This window comes from Oncorhynchus keta, chromosome 30 (assembly GCF_023373465.1).
Source record: "Oncorhynchus keta strain PuntledgeMale-10-30-2019 chromosome 30, Oket_V2, whole genome shotgun sequence".
NCBI classification, from domain to species: Eukaryota; Metazoa; Chordata; class Actinopteri; order Salmoniformes; family Salmonidae; genus Oncorhynchus; species Oncorhynchus keta.
The window spans coordinates 34,520,229-34,547,917 of record NC_068450.1 but is presented as its reverse complement, the minus strand read 5'-3'; the positions used below and the strand labels follow the sequence as shown (position 1 = coordinate 34,547,917).

The 27,689-nt window shown below is 45.0% G+C and overlaps 1 protein-coding gene across 2 annotated transcripts; it reads left to right on the top strand.

Annotated features, from left to right (window-relative positions):
• Positions 1–399: 399 nt before the first annotated feature.
• Positions 400–27,689, top strand: LOC118363432 (phosphatidylinositol 3,4,5-trisphosphate 5-phosphatase 2B-like). Of its 2 annotated transcripts, XM_035744291.2 has the most exons (27): positions 400–1,183; positions 1,369–2,250; positions 5,637–5,700; positions 12,648–12,928; positions 13,082–13,222; positions 13,346–13,433; positions 14,401–14,490; positions 14,755–14,937; positions 15,124–15,238; positions 15,323–15,423; positions 15,920–16,022; positions 16,240–16,436; positions 18,068–18,185; positions 18,372–18,468; positions 18,649–18,787; positions 18,943–19,042; positions 19,650–19,738; positions 20,157–20,238; positions 21,795–21,878; positions 21,980–22,093; positions 22,182–22,270; positions 23,765–23,852; positions 24,327–24,479; positions 25,192–25,273; positions 25,413–26,205; positions 26,371–26,480; positions 26,578–27,689. In XM_035744291.2, exons 2-27 carry the CDS (start codon positions 2,114–2,116, stop codon positions 26,675–26,677), a joined length of 3,738 nt encoding a protein of 1,245 aa, XP_035600184.2. In that variant the 5' UTR covers positions 400–1,183; positions 1,369–2,113; the 3' UTR covers positions 26,678–27,689. The 2 variants fall into 2 exon arrangements, with proteins under 2 accessions (XP_035600184.2, XP_052344282.1); XM_052488322.1 differs by having other exon boundaries at positions 400–2,250.

The window sequence follows — 27,689 nt, the reverse complement described above, 5'->3', positions numbered from 1 at the left end:
CTAGTGGTTAGAGCATTGGGCCAGTAACCGAAAGGTTGCTGGATCGAAGCCCGCGCTGACAAGTTAAAAATCTGTTGTTCTGCCATTGAACAAGGCAGTTAACCCACTGTTCCTTGGCCGTCATTGTAAATAAGAATTTGTTCTTAACTGACTTGCCTAGTTAAATAAAGGTTGTAAAAATAAGACGCAGCCACATGGAGGCACAACAATGACTGGTTTATGACCTTCAGAAAGTGGTGAGATGGCATTGGGCCTGTAATAAACAGAGGAGTTGGGAGGGTGGGCAATGGTGTGTGTGATGGATTTCTGCTGAGTAGTAAGAGGCAGCACAGCTGGAGGCAAAAAACTGACCACAATACCCTGGGAGAAGAGGAGGGGCATTGTTGTGGAGGACAAAAATATGATTCAGAAAGTAAGGGATGATCAAATTCATATGGAGGCTGCTTTTCTGCTGAGAAAGGAGGGAGAGAAGGCAGGGAAGTTAGGGAGAGTGACATGGAGAAAGAGAGAGGGGGAGGTGAAAGAGAGAGTTGAGAAAGAGAGAGGGGAAGAGAAGGAGACGGTTGGAGGGATAAAGAGAGAGGGGTGAAGCTAGCCAGCACAGTGGAAAAAAGTCTGGAAAAGAGGACTAGAACGCACAAGTGAGACACAGTGGCTGTGCCAAGCAACCCACCTGAGTGTGCACGGCGTTGCTGTGTTTGGTCTTTGAAAATTCAGGGAAAAGATGGAAGAGAATGAGGGGGGAGGAGGAGGACAAGGGAGGGGTGAGCCCAGAGAAAGGAGTCTGCTGGCAGTGTTGGTTAATGAAGTATAGTCACTCGCAGGAATTATTTTGGCTGCTCCGTCAGTTTTTTTTCTCTCTCTCTTCCTTCTTACTCACATCTGGAGCGGGGAGTCACTTCCTCTGTCTGTGCTGCCCGCGTTGTGCTCTAACAGGGCTAGTCCTCTCGTCCTCTACTACCCGTTCCCCTCCTCCTCTGACGATACTACAAAGAGATACGGAACACATTACCCCAGGGGGATGGGACCTCCCCAAAACACTCTCAGCACAGGACCGACCAGGGACCCTGGACATCCCCCACCAACACCCCCCATCCACCCTCTGGAATCTACGTCTGAAAACAGAGAGGGAGAGAGAGAGACTGATATCCAGAGAGAACTGCAACCATCAGATGAACTCTATGTAGGGTGTTCCCCCTTTCCCTTATATGGCAAAACAACTGGGAAATGATTTGAATTTGTCTGGTTTCTCTTGCACGGCTGCCTGGGCGCTGACTTCTATCCGCCACAGCAGGCTGTGCAGCAGGGTTTGTTTGTGTGGCTGAATGACTGCTTTTGGTTCTTCTTTTCTGTGTTGTTTGCATGCAGGGCTTTTGAGGGGACAGCAGGCAGGAGCATTGCTGGTGTTTGTGGTGAGGCTACAGGCACTGCTGTCAGTGCCCCCAGGGGTGGTTGGCTTTACGCACCATTGCTCCTCTCTCTCTCTCTCTCTCTCTCTCTCTCTCTCTCTCTCTCTCTCTCTCTCTCTCTCTCTCTCTCTCTCTCTCTCTCTCTCTCTCTCTCTCTCTCTCTCTCTCTCTCTCTCTCTCTCTCTCTCTCTCTCTCCTCCACAATGGGCTCTGTCTGCCTGAGACGAACATCCGGCTGACAGCAGCCTGCACACTGAGAGGGTGTCTTTCTGAGGGGGAACTAACAGCAAGGTGGGCCAAAGTTCATCTAGAGGAAGCAACTGAAGTTCTGGAATCTGGACACACACAGAAATCTGTGGGAGGGTTATTCACTCTGACTCTACAACGGCAACAATCCTCAACCACAATAGGACGCGTAACCCAGTAAGACCCCGGAGGGGGTGCCTGTAGTAAATGAGGAGGGCTGCTGTTGATGTTCCTGAGTTGACCTTATTAATTAGGACCAGAATGCTGGAGAAGCTGTGAACACTCAAGAGGACAGCACAACGTGAGCTCCTGATTGGAGGGTCCCATGGTGCCATGACACAGGTGTCTGAGACAGACTGTGTGTGTCGCCTCTGACCTTCTACCTTACTGTGGTTTACTCTGTTGGAAAGACAGACACTCCACTGACTGACAGGTGGACAACAACACCGTCGGATGTCATGGCGATGGCGGCGTGGTACCACCGTGACATCAGCCGTGTGCATGCAGAGGACCTGTTGGCCCGGGCTGGGAGGGACGGCAGCTTCCTTGTCAGGGACAGTGAGTCCGTGCCTGGAGCCTACGCCCTCTGTCTGCTGTGAGTACACACACACACACACACACACACACACACACACACACACACACACACACACACACACACACACACACACACACACACACACACACACACACACACACACACACACACCTCTTTTCCATCTCTGAGTGTGTATGGTCATTATGAACCCAGTGGTGCTCGCAGTCAGACACCCACACCTGCTCACGGGACACTGGTAACTTTCCCCTACATGTCAGTGGAAGGGGAACTAACCTCATATTCACAAGTTTTATAGAATGTCTCACTGACTGTCTCAATGTCTGTATTGTATTCAGCAGCCTGTCTCTCTGTCATCTCCATCAGTCTCACCCAGAGCTGGGTCGGTGGGCAGGGAGAAGGCTGTGGCTCAGCCCAAGAACAGTCAGGCTGCCCTGTCCTGATACAGCCCAACCCAGCCTGGCCAGTGTGTGTGTGTAACCCTGGTTAGGGCTCCCTGCCCCCCTCTCCTCTCGTCTCCTCTCTCCTTCATTCAGTCTTCCTTGGGGCCCCTGGAAGAGGGAGGGAGCTGCTGTGACCACATGGCTCTCTGTGCAAAGCGGCCCTGAGCCAGACACATTCCTGAAAGCTGAGCCCCACTGCTGCTCATGCTGCTCGCTCGCTCACTCCCTCTCTCTTTCTCACTCCCTCTCTCTTTCTCACTCTCTCTCTCTTTCTCACTCCCTCTCTCTTTCTCACTCCCTCTCTCTTTCTCAATCCTTCTCTCTTTCTCACTCCCTCTCTCTTTCTCACTCCCTCTCTCTTTCTCACTCCCTCTCTCTCCCTCGCTCGCTCGTTTGCTCCCTCTCTCTCAATTCAATTAAATTCAAGGGCTTTTATTGGCATGGGAAACATATGTTAGCATTGCCAAAGCAAGTGAACTAGATAATGAATAAAGTGAAATAAACAATGAAAATGTACAGTAAAAGTTACACTCCAAAAGACTAAAGACATTTAAAATGTCATATTATGTCTATATACAGTGTTGTTACGACGTGGAAATGGTTAAAGTACAAAAGGGAAAATAAATAAACATAAATGTGGGTTGTATTTACAATGGTGTTTGTTCTTCACTGGTTGCCTTTTTCTTGTGGCAACAGGTCACAAATCTTATTGCTGTGATGGCACACTGTGGTATTTCACCCAGTAGATATGGGTCTGCCAGGTCTGCCTACGGTGGCCTTTCTCAATAGCAAGGTCATGCTCATTGAGTCTGTACATAGTCAACGTTTGGGTCAGTCACACTGGTCAGGTATTCTGCCACTGTGCACTCTCTGTTTAGGGCCAAATAGCATTCTAGTTTGCTCTGATTTTTTGTTGATTCTTTCAAATGTGTCAAGTAATTATCATTTTGTTTTCTCATGATTTGGTTGGATCTAATAGGCGGTCATTGTAAATAAGAATTTGTTCTTAACTGATTTGCCTTGGTAAATATAGGTTAAATAAAAATATATATATTGTGTTGCTGTCCTAGGGCTCTGTGGGGTGTGTTTGTGTTTGTGAACAGAGCCCCAGGACCAGCTTGCTTAGGGGACACTTCTCCAGGTTCATCTCTCTGTAGGTGATGGCTTTGTTATGGAAGGTTTGAGAATCACTCCCTTTTAGGTGGTTGTATAATTTAATGGCTCTTTTCTGGATTTTGATAATTAGCGGGTATCGGCCTAATTCCGCTCTGCAAGCATTATTTGTTATTTTACGTTGTACACAGAGAATCATTTTGCAGAATTCTGCATGCGTCTGCAAGCGTCTCAATTTGGTGTTTGTCCCATTTTGTGAGTTCTTGGTTGGTGAGCGGACCCCAGACGTCACAACCATAAAGGGCAATGGGTTCTAGCCCCCCCCCCCCGTCTCCGTCTCCCACACTCTCCACATTAATACAGGCCTACTGTACACTAATGATGTTTGATGCTCCTTTTGATGGCATAAAAGGCCCTTCTTGCCTTGTCTCTCAGATCGTTCACAGCTTTGTGGCAGTTAGGTGTGACGTTGATGTTTAGGCCGAGGTATATATTGGGTTTTGTGTTCTCTAAGGCAACGGTGTCTATAATATAATAATATAATAATATATGCCATTTAGCAGACGCTTTTATCCAAAGCGACTTACAGTCATGTGTGCATACATTCTACGTATGGGTGGTCCCGGGAATCAAACCCACTACCCTGGCGTTACAAGCGCCATGCTCTACCAACTGAGCTACAGAAGGACCATGTAATTTAGACACCGTCTAAATCTAATCTAATCTCCACATCAATACAGGTCTACTGTTTCTTTGCATATTCTCTAACTTCATTACTGGAAAATATGCATTCATTTTAGATGAATTGTACGTGTGCTTTTCTACCAGGCATCACAAGGTCAAGCTTTCAACAGGGGGCTTTCAACAGGGGGACTTTTTATGCCAGCGGCATACCACCCTGCATACCACTGCTGGCTTGCTTCTGAAGCTAAGCAGGGTTTGACTCGGTCAGTCCCTGGATGGGTGACAAGATGCTGCTGTAAGTGGTGTTGGAGGACCAGTAGGAGGCACTCTTTCCTCTGGTCTAAAAAATATCCCAATGCCCCAAGGAAGTGATTGGGGACACTGCCCTGTGTAGGGTGCTGTCTTTCAGATGGGATGTTAAATGGGTGTCCTGACTCTCTGAGCTCATTAAAGATCCCATGGCACTTATTGTAAGAGTAGGGGTGTTAACCCCCGTGTCCTGTCTAAATTCCCAATCTGGCCCTCAAACCATCACGGTCAGCTAATAATCAATTGGTCAGCTAATTACAATTGGCTCATTCATTCCCCTCTAACTTGTACCCAGGTCATTGCTGCAAATGAGAGTGTGTTCTTAGTCAACTTACCTGGTAAAATACTGGATAAATAAAATTCAACAAGCGGCTTTCAACAGAAGGCTTTCAACAAGGGGCTATTAACAGAGGGAGAGTTCACAGGCATTTACTGTACTGTTTCTCAAGGTCATGCGAGGTAGTAGAGATAAAAGTTAGCTCTCCTTTGTGTACTTGACAAAGACTAGTGGTATGATTTTACTACCAAGTGAGTATTATGGAACATGAAGCCCACATGTTTCAGGCGAGTGACACCCCTCGGGACGGTTTGTGTAGCTGTGGCTTGTGTAAACAGTGGTGTGTGAAAACAGTAGGTCTGTGGGTAGTCATGTAGTCTCATGCTACCGCAGTGGACTGTGAAGTTGCTCAAATAACCACTTAAATGAGTCACACCATCAACAAATTGGTGTCTTGTTTATAAAGTTGCAGTGTTTTTTAACAAGGGCAGCACATCTGCTCTTCCTCAGTTTATTTCTGTCCCACGGCAGTGGTATAATGCTGTTGTGATGTCTTGGAGTTCATAGTACCTTCATAAATGTTATTTTCACCTTTTCAGGTTCCAACGGCACGTTCACACTTACCGTATTCTTCCTGATGTAGATGGCCTATTAGCGGTTCAGGTGAGTGACCATCGTTAAAGTTCATGTTCGAGTTTCCATACCCCACTCACATTGAAAGTCGGGACAATCCTCGTTCGACAGGGAAACATTGTTTTTATAGTTACAAAATATATATATTTGAGCTTAAAACATATTTATGATAATTTTACAAGGGAAAAGATCTGTTTTGGGAATTTTCTAAATACTTTCTATGTTAGTCATTTCCATGTCAGCTCTATAGTATGGAAATGCCTTTGTCTGGAGCGAAGGATCCCAATTTGAAACCCTTCAAAAAGGTGTTTCGAATTCTATGAACTGCCAATGATAGATATTAACTGAACAATTATCTTATGTAGTTTCTTGCAATAACCCTCTGGGACTTTAAAGAACATTTCTCTCAAACCTAAACGATGTGCCCGGAGATTTGGTCAATATGTCTAAAATCCTAAATGAATCAGGAATAAGCAGGGGCAGCTATACCATAAGGACCCCTTGTTGTAGTGTCACAAGACTTCTCATGGTCTGTAAACTCCTCTCCTTTTGATAGATTTAAACAAACAATATTGAAATCACCATGTTCACAACCATAAACTGTCAACTCCATCTGCCTGATAGATCAAGATATAATATGAATTCTGGTTCAAATATGTTAGATTTAATAAGGTTTTAGAATCATAAAGCAACTGAGGAAAAATGAAATTGCTACTGTGTATATGACTTGAATGAGCTGTCAACTCCGTCAGATTTATTTATGTTGAATATCTGATAGAATGGTCATGTTTTTATTGGGGATTTTCAAATGAATAATTATCCATGTTTGAGAAATGTTTGTATTGAACTTTCATTTTTAGGGGTGAAAATGTTTTGAGTATCGTTGTCAACTCCGTCAGTGGCTGGTTAAATCCATCACTGATGGCTAACTCCCTCAAAATATTGTTTTGGGGTCAATATTCATAAAAAATCACTGTTCTGCAACAATGTTCACACTTTTGAAGTATTGTCTGTGTGATAATGTTTGCTTTATGAATGTCGTTTTATTTTTTATTTGTATTTAAAAAAAAAAAATTAAGTTTGCCTTTTTCTCCCCAATTTCGTGGTATCCAATTGGTAGTTACCGTTTTGTCTCATCGTTTCAACTCCCGCACTCAGGAGAGGCGAAGGTTGAGAGCCGTGCATCCTACGAAACACAACCCAACCAAGCTGCAGTGCTTCTTGACACAATGCCCAATTAACCCAGAATCCAGCCGCACCAATCTGTCGGAGGAAACACTGTACACCTGGCAACCATATCAGCAGGCACTGCGCCCGGCCCACCACAGTAGTCGCTAGTGCGCAATCGGACAACAACATCCATGCTGGCCAAACCCTCCCCTAACTTGGACGACGCTGGGCCAATTGTCCACCTCCCCATTGGTCTCCCAGTCTCGGCCGGTTGCAATAGAGCCTGGACTCGAACCCAGAATCTCTAGTTGCACAGCTAGTACTACGATGCAGTGCCTTAGACCACTGCGCCACTCGGGAGGCATGATTGTTGTTTTATGTAAAAACAAAAACGTGCTAAAATGCTAACAAAATTAGCCTTTTACGGTGTCTGACAAAGTTGACATGAATCCAGTTAGTTGCACATTTCTGAGAAAATAAATAACTGATACTTTGGTCTATCAAAATATTTATTTCAAACTGTGTTAATATTAACACAATTACTATTAAGACAAATATTTGTGGGAAAAAGTTGAGATTGTCCCGTCTTTAAAGAATCCCTGAACTAATAGGGCTGTGAGGGGGCAGGTACTCACAATGAATAAGGGCACCCACCGGCACCCCCCTGGTGAATTTCATCATTCATATCTCACAATGAATAAGGGCACCCACCGGCACCCCCCTGATGAATTTAATCATTCATATCTCACAATGAATAAGGGCACCCACCGGCACCCCCCTGGTGAATTTCATCATTCATATCTCACAATGAATAAGGGCACCCAGCGGCACCCCCCTGATGAATTTCATCATTCATATCTCACAATGAATAAGGGCACCCACCGGCACCCCCCTGGTGAATTTCATCATTCATATCTCACAATGAATAAGGGCACCCAGCGGCACCCCCCTGATGAATTTCATCATTCATATCTCACAATGAATAAGGGCACCCACCGGCACCCCCCTGATGAATTTAATCATTCATATCTCACAATGAATAAGGGCACCCACCGGCACCCCCCTGATGAATTTAATCATTCATATCTCACAATGAATAAGGGCACCCACCGGCACCCCCCTGGTGAATTTCATCATTCATATCTCACAATGAATAAGGGCACCCACCGGCACCCCCCTGGTGAATTTCATCATTCATATCTCAAAATTCATAACATAATAACCGCTTCTGTCATGATTTTGTTATTTACATTTTGAGCATTGACCTATTTATTTCCGCAGCAGCACACAATCATCGCAAATTATAAGCAAGGAAGTTACAGTGCCTCCTAAAGACATGATTGACATTGATAAAAGAGGGTGGGCTATCTGCTGATCATTGATCAAAATCAAAACAAATGTGATTGGTCACATACACATGTTTAGCAGATGTTAATGCGGGTATAGCGAAATGCTTGTTGATGAAAAATCTTTTTTTTTTTTTTTTACTGATTGTGATTTATCTGCAATCCTCTTAACTAATAATTAACTTCATAATCTTCTAACTCATGATTTATGGCTGGCTGTGGATATTTCAGTATATGGTGGTTAGCTAGAGTATAGAGGTGTTTCCCAACCCTGGCCTCATGTACGCTCAATGGTACATATTGTTATTATAACCCTGGACAAGTACACCTGACTCAACTTGTCAACTAATCATCAAGCCCTCAATGAGCTGAATGAGGTGTGTTTCTCCACGGCTGTAATGAAAAATGTGTACTGTTGGGGTACTGGAGGACCAGGGTTAGGAAACTCTCTAGATCAGGATGTCCCAAACGTGGTCCTACATTGTAGAATCATAGTGAAGACATCAAAACAATGAAATAACACTTATGGAATCATGTAGTAACCAAAAATGTGTTAAACAAATCAATGTATTTTTTATATTTGAGATTTGTCGAAGTAGCCACCCATTGCCTTGACAGATTTGCACACTCTTGGCATTCTCTCAACCAGATGCACGCGGTAGTCACCTGGAATGCATTTCAATTAACAGGTGTGCCTTGTTAAAAGTTAATTTGTGGAATTTCTTTCCTTAATGCGTTTCAGCCAATCAGTAGTGTTGTGACAAGGTAGGGGAGGTACACAGAAGATAGCATTATTTGGTAAAAGTACATATTATGGCAAGAACAGCTCAAATAAGCAAAGAGAAACAAGAGTCCATCATTACTTTAAGACATGAAGGTCAGTCAAACACGGAAAAGTGCAGTCGCAAACAGCATCTAGCACTATGATGAAACGGGCTCTCATGAGGACCGCCACAGAAAGGAAGACCCAGAGTTACTTCTTCTGCAGAGGATAAGTTAATTAGAGTTACAAGCATCCGAAATTGCAGCCCTAATAAATGCTTCACAGAGTTCAAGTAACAGACTCATCTCAACATCAACTGTACCTTGTTTGCATGTCTTCACTATTATTCTACAATGTAGAAAATAGTACAAATTAAAGAAAAACCCTTGAATGAGTAGGAGTGTCCAAACTTTTGACTGGGACTGTGTATATAAATGATTGAATTATTTACAGTACCATAAGGGCACAAACAACTATCATCAAGCTAGCAAGAAGCAAGACAAGAACAAAACTCACTTGGCGAGTGGGAGGGCAAAGGCGCAAGTTCTCGGGCACCGGTAGACCCTTATCTGTGCCTGGTAAATAAGCTAATATACTGTAACCTACATGTACATGTACAACAGTATCCTCTTGTAGCAACCACTAACGAGAAAGAATGTGTAGTACAATACTGTAGTTGTTATCGTTACTCTACGACAACAGAGTTGTGCTGTCTGTTTCAATGGAAACAAGGAAGCGTCTTGTGTTCACATACTGGGCTCATTCTGCTACAGACCTTGATGTTTGAACGGCATCTCTTTCTGCCATGTTGCCACATGCTCCGAGCGTGACCTCAGCTGCACAGTGGACAAATTGTGTGTGTGTGTCACAGATTTCTGCGCTACCCATGCACTGGGTCATTGACCAGTGCTCCAAAGGGGGTTGGGTCTGTTTGTGCTTTGAGTGTGTGTGTGTGTGTGTCATGGACAGGGATGTGTGTGTTGAGGGTTAGCCGGTCACAGGATAGGGGTGGCTGGGATTGGTTGGTGTGTGGCGGGTTATATGTGTGTGTATTAGACACAGTAACTACTGGGGACGACTCAATTCAAGAGCCGCAGTGTCTGGTCCTAATTATTATCAGGACCAAAACACACAAAAACTAAAAGGTTTTAGGCAGCCTGTACATTCCTTTACCGTGACTAGGTGCGCAAGTCCAAAGACAACAGCTCAAATACTTTCTTGTCAGATCAGGGCTTTTATCCACATACTGTATCTCAGCTTCATTTGTTTTCCCCTGAAGTCACTAAAGTCTCCAGTAAGCAGATTGACTCGTTGGCTTTGAAGCCATTACCACGTAGCGATTAGGGGGTTGCTTCCTAGTTTTTCTGAGAGAGTTATTTTAAAGAGAGGGATATTTTGAGCAAAAAGAGAGGCCATTTTTGTCTCCTTGTGTCATTCTGTCCTTATTTGCTTTATAATCACTTTTCAAGAGCTCCTCGAAAAAAATGCATCAATCATTTGAAGTCCCTGGCAGCTGGGGCAGGTAACGTCTTCCCCCCACCCAAAAAATCTAACCACACGAGAAAAACAAACATTTCTAAGATGAAGAACATGTTTTTTCTGTTTTGCGGTGTTGCAGTGAGTGCCCCGTGGACTCTGTGTCTGAGTTTGTCCATGACATCTAATAGGTCTGTGCCTGCAGCGTTGTGGGTATTATGAGTGCATTTAGTGTAAACACTCTTTGTGTCTTTGACTGGCACCTTAATGTGTTTGTCTATGGCTGGTGAACGTGTGTTTCCCCCTTCGTGTTTACTGTACATGTCTGAGGCGTCTGTCTGTTGGAGTGTTGTTTATATCGGGCAGCGGGTGTGTACGGTAGACTGGCTCAGGACACAGAGGTCGGCTAGTAAACTGCTGGAACACTGTGACTCATGGCAGCCAACCTTGGCAGTGACCAGGACGTGGGTGGTTGGTTGTGATACCATCTCCTGGCCTGTGGGGATAGTAGGGGTTTCTGCAGCCCGCTGGATGGTGTGTGTTTGATGTGGTTCTTGCACTGGCCATTCAAACAGAGGTGAGGGGCCGTGGCTTCTTTTTGGCACCTCCAGGATCTAGGAGATTAAGCACCTCTTTTCCAAATGTCCCTTCTGAGTATATCCAGGTCATTTTGGCTTCCAGACACGAGGAGCTCTGGAGACATGCAGTCACATTCAAAACATCAACAGCCATTTTTCTTTTGTGGATAATGTTAGAACAACATATGCTGAACAGATGCACTGCATATCTGAGACAGTCTTCCAAGCTTTAGGAGCTTTTACGAACAGTTTAAGAACATGATGATCACCTGTGTTGTGTAGGTTATATATATATATTTATAAACTGGGTGGTTCGAGCCCTGAATGCTGATTGGCTGACAGACGTGGTATATCAGACCGTATACCACAGGTATGACAAAAAACTTATTTTTAGTGTTATAATTACATTGGTAACCAGTTTATAATAGCAATAAGGCACCTCGGGGGTTTGTGATAGATGACCAATGTACCACAGCTAAGGGCTGTGTCCAGGCACTCTGCTTTGCGTCGTGCTTAAGAACAGCCCTTAGTCGTGGTATATTGGCTATTAATGCTTAAATATATAAATGTCCTTGTTTTTTAAAGAAAACCACATTTTTTGTCAGTGAAAATAAAATAAAATTGATCAGAAATACAGTGTAGACATTGTTAATGTTGTATATGACTATTGTAGCTGGAAACAACAGATTTTTTGATGGAATATCTACATAGACATACAGAGGCCCATTATCAGCAACTGTCACTCCTGTTTTCCAATGCCACTTTAGCAATTATGTTATCACAGCTGAAAACTGTTGTTCTGATTAAATAAGCCATAAAACTGGCCTTCTTTAGTTGAGTATCTGGAGCATCAGCATTTGTGTGTTCGATTACAGGCTCAAAATGACCAGAAACAAATAACTTTCTTCTGAAACTCGTCAGCCTATTCTTGTTCTGAGAAATGAAGGCTATTCCATGTGAGAAATTGCCAAGAAACTGAATATCTCGTACAACGCTGTGTACTACTCCCTTCACAGAACAGTGCAAACTGGCTCTAACCAGAATAGAAAGAGGAGTGGGAGGCCCCGGTGCACAACTGAGCAAGAAGACAAGTACATTAGACTGTCTAGTTTGAGAAACAGATGCCTCACAAGTCCTCAACTGGCAGCTTCTAGGCATATTTGCAAAGAAAAAGCCATATCTCAGACTGGCCAATATAAAGAAAATATTAAGATGGGAAAAAGAACACAGACATAGGAACTCTGCCTAGAAGGCCAGCATCCTGGAGTCGCCTCTTCACTGTTGATGTTGAGACTGGTGTTTTGTGGGTACTATTTATTGAAGCTGTCAGTTGAGGATTTGTGAGGCATCTCTTTGTGTCAAGAACTGCAATGCTGCTGGGGCTTTCACACTCAACAGTTTCCAGTGTGTATCAAGAATGGTCCACCACCCAAAGGACATCCATCCAACTTGACACAACTGTGGGAAGCATTGGAGTCAACATGGGCCAGCATCCCTGTGGAACGCTTGCGACACCTTGTAGAGTCCATGCCCTAACGAATTGAGGCTGTTCTGAGGGCAAAAGGGGGTGAAACTCAATATTAAGGAAGGTGTTCCTAATGCTTTGTACACCCAGTGTATGTCTGTGTGTATGTTTCCCCACAGACTTCTCAGGGGGTGCAGGTGAACTGTTTCCGTACACTGGGGGACCTGGTGTTGGGGTACCAGCACCCCCATAAAGGTCTGGTCACCCCTCTGCTGTACCCTGTGGGGAGGGACATGGAGCCTGGGGATGAGAGCTCAGGTGATGATGAGAAGCCAGGGCCGGTGTGGAGTCCCAGCCCATTCCCAGTCTCGGTCAGTATAGCTCCCCCCGCTGGACTCCCAGTGACCCCGTCCCCACACCTCCTCTTCCTCCACAGGCTACAGGAGCTCAACACATCCAGGTACAGAAGTCCCCATCACACAACATGAGTATATAGATGTACAAAATGTGTAATATTGGTCTGGGGATTTAGAGATGAAAGTACTTTAGCACTTTCCTGTGGTGTCTCTCTTCAACTTGCTTGAGTGGTGTTTGTGGTCCCCTGGTTTCACAGCATGGCAGGTGAGGTGGTTGGGCTGCTCAGTGAGTATCTGCGCAGTGAGCTGCCTCTGGATGTGGAGGGTCTACGTAGAGGAGCAACAGGCCTACGCCATCTACACCAAACCCTGGGCACCGCATGCCAGGGGCTCAACAGGTGGGTTTCACCATGTTATAACTGCTATTACAGTTCAAGTGATCTGCGTCATTTGGTGTTTGGGATGTGATGGCTTTGTTGCTTATCATGAGGAGAAAATGAAATGGATTCTCTGATCCACAGTGAGATTGACCTGATCATGTCCAGTTTGGAGACGCTGGCCAAAGTGTTTGACCATCCTATCTGCCCTTTAACCTCCACCAAGCCACAGGTACATCCCTTCTGTGATATATCCTGTCTGTCCTGTCCTGTCTGTCCTGTCCTGTCTGTCCTGTCCTGTCTGTCCTGACTGTCCTACCTTGTCTGTCCTTATATGTCTGTCCTGCCCTGTCTATCTTTACCTGTCCTGTCTGTCCTGTCATGTCATGTCTGTCCTACCCTGTCTGTCCTGTCTGTCCTGTCCTGTCTGTCCTGCCCATCAGTCATACCTTGTCTGTAACCCTCTGTCTATTCTACTATGGTCCAAAGGGGACCTGCAAACTAAAAAGACAAAAAATAATGGAAATCTGCTTTGTTACGCCCTCTAGTGAACCAATTGAAAATAAAAATGCTCTATGTTCCCTTCATGGGGTACAATATACAGTACACTGAGTGTAAAAAACATTAAGGACACCTGCTCTTTCCTTGACATAGACTGACCAAGTGAATCCAGGTGAAAGCTGTGATCATTTATTGATGTTACTTGTTAAATCCACTTCAAACAGTGTAGATGAAGGGGAGGAGACAGGTTAAAGAAGGATTTTTAATCCTTGAGACCATTGAGACATTGATTGTGTATGTATGCTAGTCAGAGGGTGACAAAATATTTAAGTGCCTTTGAACAGGGTATGGTAGTAGGTGCCAGGAGCACCGTTTGTGTCATGAACTGCAACGCGGCTGGGTTTTTCACTCTCAACAGTTTCCCGTGTGTATTAAAAATGGTCCACCACCCAAAGGACATCCAGCCAACTTGACACAACTGTGGGAAGCACTGGAGTCAACATGGGCCAGCATCCCTGTGGAACGCTTTCGACACCTTGTAGAGTCCATGCCCTGATGAATTGAGGCTGTTCTGAGGGAAAAAGGGGGTGAAACTCAATATTAGGAAGTTGTTCCTAATGCTTTGTACACTCAGTGTATGTCCATCTGTATTCCACATAGCACACAGCAACTTACTATATTAATGTACCTCCTTTCAGAACACGGGTAGAGGTCCAGACATGGAGTTGGACAGCCTGCTGTGTAAGATCTCTGTCCTGGTCAGCCTGCTCTCCTCCCTGGAGAAGAGGGTATGTACCCACATACTCACACACTACCCACCCACTACAAATCAGTCTTAGTTTCATGGTCTAGACTAGTGGTTCCCAAGGAACCGGGGTGTACTTGGCTTATTAATAGAGGGTACTTGAGAAGACGATTGGCAAAATGCACATGAGGTGGTACTTCAGGGGTACTCAGGGCAGAGGAAAATTTAGTTGGCGGTACAGGAACCGAAACAGGTTGGGGACCACTGGTCTATACAGTCTGACACTCTCTATGCTCTGACTGTGCAGGTGCTGAAAGCTCTTCAAGATGCTGTGACCAATCACAACCTTGCTGTGCAGCCTGCCCCTCCACCTGAGCCCGCTCTTGCTCCAGCTCCAGCCCCTGGACCAGCTCCAGCTCCAGCTCCTGTCCCTGCCCCAGTCCCTGTAGCCAAGAACCATTCTAGGCCCATACCTGTCCACTCCTTTCAGGTGAAAGAGAGCGACAAGGGCCACTTTTAAGGGGGCATATTTTGATCATCTTTGAGGTACAGTGATTCCTATTTTTCATCATCTGTGTGTGTGTGTGTTTCTGTCTGTGTGTGTGTGTGTGTTTATGTGTGTGTGTGTGTGTGCTTCTGTCTGTGTGTGTGCTTCTCTGTGTCTGTGTGTGTCTAGATTAAGATGGTGCGTTACGGCAGACAGACAGTGTCATTGGATGTGGACACAGGAGTGCTGCTGTTTGACAGGAAGGCCGGGTCATTTGGAGTGGAGACGGTCTCACATGAGCAGAGTAGGAGCACGACAACGACATCTGATGTTACTTGACTGAGTTTGATCAGGTTCAGTGATCTTAAATGCTTCACCTATTTTTCAGTTCTGCAGCTAGTCAAGTTCCAGAGCAGCCCAGCCAAGCTGCGCATGGTCGTGGACAGTCATCACAACAACCCACTGGAGCTCATGTTTGAGAGTGCAAGGGTACATCAAGTTCTACATTCAGCTGTATGCAGGGGCCCCCCTTTAAATTTGTCCTGTCCAAAAAAGATGTACTTTAATGTGTTGTTGTTGTAGTTGTTTCTCTGTCATACTTCTAGCCACCTAGCAATTTTATGAAGTTGTCTTCAGCCCAGATAGGTTCCCAATCTCCCAACCTCATAACTAGCTGCCAAGATGCCATTTCAGGCTATCAATCAAGTTAGAGTAGCCTAGCTGGCATGGCTGTTGGACTTCAGAAAAGCAAGCAATGTATTGAATAAGACTCACATTCCTTTAAGCAAAGTGATTGTGGCTCTAGATTGCAGGAAAAAGCTGTTTGAAACATTTAAAATTCTCCAAATTACAGTCAAGGGGGTGGGGGGCATCTATCCCAGCCATCCCCATGTACTTTGTGCCCCCTCTGATTTGTATGTGTTTCTATCCATTGGATTCCATTGTAGTCTTTACATTGACTGAGAACACTCTCTCTTCCCTCCAGAAACGGGAGGCGTTCTGCCAGCTGCTACAGCTGATGAAGACCAGGCACTCCCGTCTGAGTGAACCTGACCTCATTTCTGTGTTTGTGGGCAGCTGGAACATGGGTAACTAAGACACCTTTGGCACCTCACTGTCCTAGAGCAGTGTCTTTCACTATTACTGTCTGACATCAATACTATCACTGGTAGCGCTAGCTACGGCTAGCTAAGTTATTACAGGGTTATTACACTGGAGAGACATAATTATCTTATTGGAAACATGAGCACTAGATGTTGGTCTATGTTATCCCCTCACAAATTATCTTGATGCTTGTGTGTTCAGGTGGCTCCCCTCCCCCTCGCAGTCTGCAGTCCTGGGTGACGTGCTGTGGTCTGGGTCGAACCCCTGATGAGTCCACAGCTCTGCTGCCTCATGACATCTATGCCCTGGGTACCCAGGAGAACTCTCAGGGGGAGAAGGAGTGGACCGAGCACGTCAAGGCTACCCTACACAGCTACACTCACATAGAGTACAAACAGGTGAGCATCAGTTTTCCCTCTCTTGGTCTCCATTTATCGCCATCTCTCTCAGTTTTCTCTCTCTCTCTCTCTCTCTCTCTCTCTCTCTCTCTCTCTCTCTCTCTCTCTCTCTCTCTCTCTCTCGCTCTCTACTGTATGTGCAGCTCTGTCGCCATCTCTCTCTCTCTCTCTCTCTCTCTCTCTCTCTCTCTCTCTCTCTCTCTCTCTCTCTCTCTCTCTCTCTCTCTCTCTCTCTCTCTCTCTCTCTCGCTCTCTCTCTCTCTTTCTCGCTCTCGCTCTCTACTATATGTGCAGCTCTGTTGCCATCTCTCTCTCTCTCTACCTTGTTTTTCCTTTCTCCCAGCTTTCAGTCACTCTGAATGTCTGTAGTATATCCTTGCTCACCTTATGACAGGGATTATGAACTAGATTCAGCCACGGGTATTTTCTTTTCTTGAGCGGATGGTCGGGGGGCCGGAACACAACTACTAATAATTTGTGGACTACAAAGTGACATTGGTGTACGATAACTTGTCTCTCTATTATGGGTGGGAATACTTTGAAATAGGTGTTTTTCCAGTCAAATAAAACCACCCATGGGCCAAATAAAACCACCCGTGGGCCAAATAAAACCACCCGTGGACCAAATAAAACCACCCGTGGGCCAAATAAAACCACCCGTGTGCCGAATAAAACCACCCGTGGGCCAAATAAAACCACCGTGGCCAAATAAAACCACCCGTGTGCCAAATAAAACCACCCGTGGGCCAAATAAAACCACCCGTGGGCCAAATAAAACCACCCGTGTGCCGAATAAAACCACCCGTGGGCCAAATAAAACCACCCGTGTGCCAAATAAAACCACCCGTGGGCCAAATTGGGGAATCCTGCCTTATGGGATATTTGTTTGATGTACGTTTTCTTTCACCCATTCATCCTGAAATAATGATTGGTGTTAATTTACTGTACATGGTGCTTGACTTGGACTGAGATAGGTGCCTGTACTCATTTTGGGTACTGTTTATATTTAGGTGCAGAAGCTGCACAATATATTTGAGCTAACATTCTGTAAGAGGAACAGGAGCTCAAGCATTAGAACATTTGTGGTGCCGGTACTCAGCTCCGGTGATCTCCTGTTCCAAGTCAAGTACTGCTTGCCATTGCTCTCTGTATGTGCACGTTGTCGACCAGAGGTACATAACACAGGGTGTATAAACTGTATGTCTATAAAATCACATGTTGACGTTGAGTTCTCATTCATTTACCAGATTCTTCCTGGAGTTTGACAAGAGGACTTCTAAAAAACAAATGTCTGTGATTACGATACTTTCATGAAAAATCAAGACACCGTATATGTTATTATTATTTTAGTCTTGTTTACACAGCAGTACTGTCGACATATGTCTGTCTATACCTATGTCTTGATTGGGGCGGCAGGTAGCCTAGATGTTAGAGCATTGGGACAGTAATCGAAAGGTTGCTAGATTGAATCCCTGAGCTGATAAGGTAAACATCTGCAGTTCTGCCCCTGTTAAAGGCAGTTAAACCACTGTTCCTAGGTCGTCATTGTAAATAAGAATTTGTTCTTAACTGACTTAAAGAAAAAACTCAAATTGCTCTGTTATAGTGTACTGTGGTGATGTGTCCTGCAGGTGGCAGTACAGTCCCTGTGGAACATGAGGCTGGCAGTGTTTGTGAAGCCAGAGCACGAGAGTCGTATCAGCCATGTGAACACAGCCAGTGTGAAGACTGGCCTGGGGAACACACTGGGTATGATGCCAGGCCTCTACTTGGGTCGTTTATGGGTCGGCTACCCATAACACCACACCCTCCTTCTCCTTCTCTCAGAAAACCACACGGTGGCCAACTTCCAAAGACAACAGAGCATCATGATTAAGAGGAATGAAATGTGTTTTTAATTATTCAGTTTAACCTTTCAAATGGATCTGCTTCCAGGAAACAAGGGTGCTGTTGGGGTCTCCTTCCTCTTCAACAGTACCTCTTTTGGGTTTGTCAACTGCCATCTGACTTCTGGCAGTGAGAAAGTAGTCAGGTATGCACAGCAATTTCCTATGTTGACTGGTAGAACATTTGACTGTTCAACACAGATGTCATCAGATTGATGTGTATGGTGTGACATGCCAGGGCTGCACAGTGTGTGAATGTTTCTACTGTATGCGTGCAGCATATCTATGTGTGCCCCTAAATGTCCCTGTGCTTGTGGTGCTGTCAGGAGGAACCAGAACTTTGCCGACATCGTCAGGCTGTTGTCCCTGGGTGACCGGCAGCTCAGTGCCTTTGACGTGAGCCTACGCTTCACACATCTCTTCTGGTGTGGAGACCTCAACTATAGGCTGGACCTGGACGTACAGGTCAGACAGACCCGCCTCCTCTTTCATTGTGCCCCCAGAAAATAGATCACATGTCGTTTAACCCGGAAAACAAGCATCTCCATAGACCCAGAGCCTTGCCTTGCTTTCTCTTACACTGAATCTGAGTTCCCCTCATGGCCGTTCCCGTTTTACAGGACATTCTGAAACATGTGTCCAACCGGGAGTTTGATGAGCTCATGTGTGCTGATCAGCTAACACAAGAACGACACAAGAGAAAGGCCTTTCACCATTTCAGTGAGTAGCATCCTACTGCTCCTCGTCCTCCTCCCAGTTGATGTTAAGCTGTTTGTTTATGTGTGGGTGAAAATAGATGTGTTATTGATTCTGCTCAGTCAATTCTCCTCTTCATTGCTTTTGTCTCCGAATCTACCCCCTCTCTCTGCCCTCTCTCTCTCTCCACTTCAATTTCAATTGAAGGGCTTTATTGGCATGGGAAACATATGTTTACATTGCCAAAGCAAGTGAAATAGATAATAAACACAAGTGAAATTAACAATGCAAAATGAACAGTAAACATTTCACTCAAAAATGTTTCTAAAGAATAAAGACATTTCAAATGTCAAATGTCATATTATGTGCAAATAGTTAAAGTACAAAAGGGAAGATAAATAAACATGGATTGTATTTACAATGGTGTTTGTTCTTCACTGGTTGCCCTTTTCTTGTGGTAACAGGTCACAAATTTTGCCTCTGTGATAGCACACTGTGGTATCTCTCCTATCTCTCTCTCTCTCTCTCTCTCTCTCTCTCTCTCTCTCTCTCTCTCTCTCTCTCTCTCTCCTCCTATCTCTCTATATCCTAAATCTCTCTCTCCATTTCTCTCCCTTTGTCCTGGTTTAAGAGGAAGAGAAGATTGTGTTTCCGCCCACCTATCGGTATGAGAGGGGGTCCAGGGACAGCTACCTGTGGCAGAAGTACAAGACCTCTGGCGTGAGTCTACCTCCCTGTGACACTCTCTGACACAACCTCTCAGAGCTGCATCATGTCCCACGTCATGCTGTTGTCTGAATGACGTTAAATCCCAAAGTGATGAGTAATCCACACCAAGCATTACCTGTGAGTGACAAATAAGTACATTTCATAATGCTACCATACACCCCGAAATAGACTAAACAGAGACTTATAGCTCCCTACCGGACTTCCTTTATGTGTAACCCAATCGGTTTTAATGGGGGTCACAGGGGTCACGGGGCTAATAATACCTCACAGGCTGAAATGGCTGGTAGGATTGGAGTGCAGGGTTCCCTTCGTTGTACAATTCAATTTTGAATCAATTCTATTTTCACATACCCCACATCTAACAAAAACAGACTTTACATATAGTCATTATTCTGTTCTGTGTCAACAGGTGCGTGTCAATGTGCCGTCATGGTGTGACCGGATTCTGTGGAAGTCCTACTCAGAGACACATATCACCTGCAACTCCTATGGTGGGTTTAAGTTTAGGACATTTTTTTTTTTAGGTTCATAACATTATCCTCAGACATAACAGCATTGTGGTTTAGCATTTAGACACAGCAAATTGGATATCATAGTATTATTTCCTGTGGCATTCCAAAATGAGACATTTCGTGGCCATTTCTTTCATCGTTTTCCTGTAAAATGTGAGAGGCCCTGTTAAGGTATGATTGGCAACTCCTACGTCCTCTGGTCTGTGGTCCTCAGACGAACAGTAATTTCCTCACCGCGGCTCTGACTCCAGGGCCATGCTTTTGACTTCCATCAGCAAACACAGTATACTCACCATACACCATCACAGTCATTAAAGGATGGTTAGTTTAGTCTATGCTACAGGTTTTTGATGATAATGTCGAACAACATAGAGTACTGAAGTCATCATCAGTGACATAAGAGTGCTCATTTGATGGTACACTTAACAGCATAATGATAACGGACAGGTCGGTATCATTATGACAGGTCTGTATCATTATGACAGGTCTGTATCATTATGACAGGTCTGTATCATTATGACAGGTCTGTATCATTATGACAGGTTGGTATCATTATGACAGGTCTGTATCATTATGACAGGTCTGTATCATTATGACAGGTCTGTATCATTATGACAGGGCTGTATCCTTATGACAGGTCTGTATCATTATGACAGGGCTGTATCATTATGACTGTTCTGTATCATTATGACAGGTCTGTATCATTATGACAGGGCTGTATCATTAAGACAGGGCTGTATCATTATGACAGGTCTGTATCATTATGACAGGTCTGTATCATTATGACAGGTCTGTATCATTATGACAGGGCTGTATCATTATGACAGGGCTGTATCATTATGACAGGGCTGTATCATTATGACTGTTCTGTATCATTATGACAGGTCTGTATCATTATGACTGTTATGTATCATTATGACAGTTCTGTATCATTATGACAGGTCTGTATCATTATGACTGGTATGTATCATTATGACAGGTCTGTATCATTATGACAGGTCTGTATCATTAAGACAGGTCTGTATCATTATGACAGTTCTGTATCATTATGACAGTTCTGTATCATTATGACAGTTCTGTATCATTATGACAAGTCTGTATCATTATGACAGGTCTGTATCATTATGACAGTTCTGTATCTTTATGACAGGTCTGTATCATTATGACTGTTCTGTATCATTATGACAGGGCTGTATCATTATGACAGGTCTGTATCATTATGACAGGTCTGTATCATTATGACAGTTCTGTATCATTATGACAGTTCTGTATCATTATGACAGTTCTGTATCATTATGACAAGTCTGTATCATTATGACAGGTCTGTATCATTATGACAGTTCTGTATCTTTATGGCAGGTCTGTATCATTATGACTGTTCTGTATCATTATGACTTCGCTGTATCATTATGACTGTTATATGTATCATTATGACTGTTCTGTATCATTATGACTGTTCTGTATCATTATGACAGGTCTGTATCATTATGACAGGGCTGTATCATTATGACTGAGATCTCTGTGTCTGTCTCCAGGTTGTACAGATGACATCTTCACCAGTGACCACTCGCCTGTTTTCGCCACGTTCCATATAGGGGTGACATCAAAGTTCAAAATAGGTGGAGTCATTGTAGTTATTTTGGCATAATCGTTTTAATTAATACACGTAAGATAATATAACGTTTATGCTAGCTTGTGGCCCTTTAATGCCTCCAAACAGAGCCAAGCTTGAGCATGGAGAGGGCCTGGATAGAGTTAGAGGGCATCGAGGCTATTGTGAAGACAGCCGGCAAAGCCAAGTTCTTCATTGAGTTTCACTCATCCTGCCTTGACGGTGCTTTGTCCTTCATAATATTTTCTCAGATAGTTAATCTGAAGTTCTATAATATAATGATGTGATGAATGACTTTGTTTTCTTGCAGAGATCCGCCGTTCCATAGAGAATGACTCACAGAGCTGTGACGTGCCTTGCTTCCTCAAACTGGGCTGGTCTTCCAAGCAGCTGCCCAAGGTAAATAAATCAATCTGGAGATAGATCACCAGACCCATCCCAAAGACACATACAATGCATTAGGAAAGTATACAGACCCCTTCACTTTTTCCACATATTCGTCATAAAGCTACACACAATATCTGATAATGACAAAGCAAAAACAGATTTTTAGACATTTTTGCTCATTTATGAACAATAAAAAACAGAAATACCTTATTTACATAAGTATTCAGACCCTTTGCTATGAGACTCGAAATTGAGCTCAGGTGCATCTTGTTTCCATTGATCATCCTTGAGATGTTTTTCATTGCTTTCCACCTGTGGTAAATTCAATTGAATCGACATGATTTGGAAAGGCTCACACCTGTCTATATAAAGGTCCCACAGTTGACATGTGCATGTCAGAGCAAAAACCAAGCCATGAGGTCAAAGAAATTGTCCATAGAGCTCCGAGACAGGATTCTGTCGAGGCACAGATCTGGGGAAGGGTACCAAAACATATCTGCAGCATTGAAGGTCCCCAAAATCACAGTCGCCTCCATCATTCTTAACTGGAAGAAGTCTGAACCACCAAGACTTCCTAGAGCTAGCCGCCCGGCCAAACTGAGCAATCCGGGGAGAACGGCATTGGTCAGGGAGGTGACCTAGAACTGGTTGGTCACTCTGACAGAGCTCCAGATTTCCTCTGTGGAAATGGGAGGACCTCCCAGAAAGACAACCATCTCTGCAGCACTCCACCAATCAGGCCTTTATGGTAGAGTGGCCAGACGGAAGCCACTCCTCAGTAAATGGCACATGACAGCCCTCTTGGAGTTTGCCAAAGGCACCTAAACGGCTCTCAGACCATGAGAAACAAGATTCTCTGGTCTGAATGGCAAGCATCACGTCTGGAGGAAACCTGGCACCATCCCTACATTAAAGCATGGTGGTGGCAGCATCATGCTGTGGAGAAGTTTTTCAGCAACAGGGACTGGGAGACTAGTCAGGATCGAGGGAAAGATGAACAGAGCAAAGTACAGAGAGATCCTTGATGAAAACCTGCTCCAGAGCTCTCAGGACCTCAGACTTGGGCTACGATTCACCTTCCAACAGGACAACAAACCTAAGCACACAGCCAAGTCAACACAAGAGTTGCTTCGGGACAGGTCTCGGACTTGAACCTGATCGAACATCTCTGGAGAGACCTGAAAATAGCTGTGCTATCTTTCAATGCTTCCTCTAAAATAGCGTCAAACACGCTCCCCATCCAACCTGACAGAGCTTGAGAGGATCTGCAGAGAACAATGGGAGAAACTCCCCAAATGCAGGTGTGATAAGCTTGTGATAAGCATCATACCCAAGAAGACTTGAGGCTGTAATTGCTGCCAAAGGTGCTTCAACAAAGTACTGAGTAAAGGGTATGAATACTTATGTAAATGTGACATTGCAAAAAATGTAGATTGATGAGGAGAAAAAACAAAAAATGTTTAGAATGCACTGTAGCTAACCTTTGTGTGTGTCTACATATCATAGCTTCTCCCGATCGTCTCTGACATGGAGTTCCTTCAGGATCAGCACCTCCTGCTGTGCGTCAAGTCATGTGATGGGTTTGAGTCATACGGTTGGTCATGAGTCTTTTATTTCACCTTTATTTAACTTGGCAAGTCAGTTAAGAACAAATTCTTATTTACAAAGACGGCCTACACCGGCCAAACCCTAACCAGGACGACGCTGGGCCAATTTTGCTCCGCCCTATAGGACTTCCGATCACTGCCGGTTGTGATATAGCCCAGGATCGAACCAGGAGCTGTAGTGATGCCGCTAGCACTGTGATGCAGTGCCTTAGAACACTGCCCCACTCCAGAGCCCATAAGTCCTTCCCTTCATGTTCATAACCACCACCATTCACTTCTTTGCCTCTCATCAGTCATTTTGCAAGAAGTCAATCAACGCCCCCTTGAAACCTATTCATTGACAAGTGTATTTTAGGGACAGATCAATGACCAGTTTACCTTCTCCAAGTCTTAATCTTAACCATTCTGGGAGAAAGAAGCTTCATCCCACTTCACTGTTGATCCTACTGTTGGTCCTGTAGGTGAGTGCTGTGTGGCGCTGCGCTCCCTCACCGGCGCGGCGGAGCAGTTTGAGATGTTTCTGACCCACCGGGGCGAGGAGATGGGCTCCATACGTGGGCGGGTCAGGGTCCACGTGCCCAAAGACCGGCGAGTTACACGTGAGAAGATCTACGGTAGGTTAGCCTGCTGCCATCCTGCCAACCTCTCCTCTCTTCACTCTGCTCTCCTCTCGTTTAGTCTCCTCTCTTCACTCTGCTCTCCTCTCTTCACTCTGCTCTCCTCTCGTTTAGTCTCCTCTCTACACTCTGCTCTCCTCTCTTCACTCTGCTCTCCTCTCGTTTAGTCTCCTCTCTTCACTCTGCTCTGCTCTCTTCACTCTGCTCTCCTCTCGTTTAGTCTCCTCTCTTCACTCTGCTCTCCTCTCGTTTAGTCTCCTCTCTTCACTCTGCTCGTACTATTGCTTCTCGCTGGGTTTCCATCGTGACAGTCCATGTGCCCTCTGGTTCTCCTGTGTATCTTTCAATGCTTCCTCTATTTGGTTCCTCAATGATCCACAACTTGGCATTCTCTCTCTCTGGTCTCTGCCCTGACTTCCTCTATTTGGCTCCTCAACAATCCAAGGCTTTCTCTCTCTCTGGTCTCTGCCCTTGCATCCTCTTTTGGCTCCTCACTGGCTGAGCCTGACCAGATGCATCCTGACACATTCAAAGGACACAGTGTGAGTGGGTGCCCTTAACCCTATAGGTCAAGCCTCACACATTGCCATGGCAATACGCAAACACTGCCACCACGTGCTAGTCTGGGTCTTAACCCCAGACAACACAGAACATATGAAGAAGACATGAGTTAGAGCATGTCCAGTAAACACCTGTTTGGCTTTTTCAGAGTGGTTCTGCTTCGAGAAGGATGAGAAGGGTCTGGTGAGGGGACACTTGTCTCCTCAGTCCACTCAGGCACCTATCAGCCGGTGAGGATATTTTGGAGTTTTTCAAGATGCTCACAGTGAAACTAACATACATTGTCAACATTTGATTAAAGATGTAGTTGGTTAGTGATGGGCAAATAGTTATGGTTTAGTCTCATTATGATTTGTCCATTCATTTCAGATCCTCACCCCTTCCACCCAAGCCAGCCCCTAGCAGTTACACAAACCCCGCTTACTTCATATTTGAAGGTGTGTCTGTCCTGCGCAGGGTGGAGGAGGCTCCACCCCCTCGTAGGGACCCCCAGGTGGTCTGGGCCGGCGACTCAGCGCTGCAGCTCCCAAAGCTCTCTGGGGGGCGTGGCTATGACAGGAAGTCCTCTCGCAGGTCGGACTTCACTGAAATCGAGATTCCAGGCATCCTGACCCACTACTCCTCCTCCAATGACCATCATCCTCCCCAGGCCAACTCCTCCTATCAGCTCTTCCCAGCAAAAAAAACATTGCCAATCCCCCCTGCCCCAAACCCCACCACCACCTCACACTATCATGAACAGCCCATACAACCACAACCAAGCAAAAACAATGTTGTCCAGGACGCCATCCTGCCTGCCAGGTACCTGAGGAACATGTACACGGACCACTCCGCTGTCATTAGAGAGACCCCCAGGAGAGAACAGCCTAGGGTGCACCAACAGGAACGAGCCAGCCCTGTAAGGAGCAGCAAACCCACCTCACTCTACCCCTATGTATCCACCCATGTGCCCCACATCCAGGCCTCAGCCCCCTGGGTGGCGGAGCAGCCAGTTGAGCCCCTAGGGGACCACTCCCTCACAGCCCTGCAGATTGCCAAGTCACTAAGTGAGGTGGACTTCTTCCCTGTAGACATCAGGGCTCCATCAACACCAGTCCAAAGACCGGCCCAGAGGAATGACCTGGCCATGTCTACCGAGAGAGGCTACTGCTGGGAGAAAGAGGTGGGTGACTAGACACAATATGTAGAGTGGGACTAGTCATGGGCAAAAGATTTTTCTTAAAGTTCACATGATCAGGAAAAACTCCTAGCCTCAATAATATGGCAACAAACACTTTGGTTTGGGCTCATTTTGAGAGGGATGTTTTGGGGGGGATGTCTAATGCAGGTCCTCCGTGGGGCTCCAGAGACAGTGCGGGAGCTACTCAGCACCCTGGGTCTGCAGAATTACACCCTGGGACTCAGCCTCAATGGCTGGGACGACCTGGACTACTTCAGGTGAGAGGAAGAATAATAGTCAATGGAAACGGATTATTTTGGTCTCAGTGGTCTAAGTCAGTTATGGATACCTTTATGACCTTTGCCCTCTCCACAGTGGCATCACAGAGGAGGACCTGCGTGCAGCCGGAGTGTCAAACCCCTCACATCGCCGGAGGATCCTGGAGAACCTACCCAGGATCTGGGATTCACTATAGACCTACTTTCGTTGTTTGACTTTTCAAACTGAAGCCGAAGGACATCAGTGACAGATGCTTGCCCTAATGGAATACAAGTCTCCACGCCATCATTTCATTTACAGTAACAACGAGTTGCTTTTATGCAAACATACAAAAGACGCAATGCAATGTCCCATGAAATCCTCATCTCACATCCCTTACCATTCACGGGTACACCTTCAAATGAGAGATGTAGATTCAAGCCACTGTCAAACATTTTTATATCCAATTTAGATCCACATAGCCAAATATTGATTATGTGTCTCCTCAGCAGTCACCAGAATGTAGTGTTTACTGAGCATTCACACCCATGACCTCTTTCCCTGCTCTTTCCACTCCTCTACCGACATAGAGAACAGCACGGAGCTTGTTAAAGCACTCAATAACGGCCACGGAGGGGGAAATATATAGCTGTGCATATTTGCCAGTACACTTTTAAACATGGCCTGTAAAGTTAATATGAAAAAAGTGCCTAGCTTTCTGTTTGCTGTCTGATGGTAGCATTATGTTGTAACCGGGGTGTAGTTGTTCTTAGTGATAAGAGGAGAATCCATTGGGAGGAATTAGTGAACCCTGGGCTAGTTTATTTACATTCTGTCATTTACTCCTACATTGTATATCCTGTTTCTCTATCTGGTTATCTCCCTCTTAGACCATAACTCTTGTGCGCTCTTCAAGGGCCACACACCCATTTAAACATGTGTTTCTGTGCACTGTTCCAGATTTTTTTTACTGCCTTTTCAAACAGAATTGTATAAAGCGAACTGTTGACTGAGTGACAGATAGTGTGGGTTCTTGGACATTGCTATTGCGTTAAACCTGTTCCTGATGCCTGTGGTTATTTGTCAGTGGTGCCACTTAACTGTGGATCTTGGCACTTTACAACTTTATTCTCTGAAGGCTGTTGAAGGAAGTTCATCAGTTTTACATGTATATTACATTCATTCAACCCAATGGGAGACGATATGAATAAAACAATATTGTGACAACA

Excerpts from the sequence above, each read along its gene's own strand:
- LOC118363432 (XM_035744291.2), top strand. The coding sequence starts at position 2,114 with ATGGCGATGGCGGCGTGGTACCACCGTGACATCAGCCGTGTGCATGCA. Across the intron at positions 13,223-13,345 it reads GCATGCCAGGGGCTCAACAG|TGAGATTGACCTGATCATGT; the intron begins GTGGGTTTCACC and ends TCTGATCCACAG. Across the intron at positions 21,879-21,979 it reads GACATCAAAGTTCAAAATAG|AGCCAAGCTTGAGCATGGAG; the intron begins GTGGAGTCATTG and ends GCCTCCAAACAG.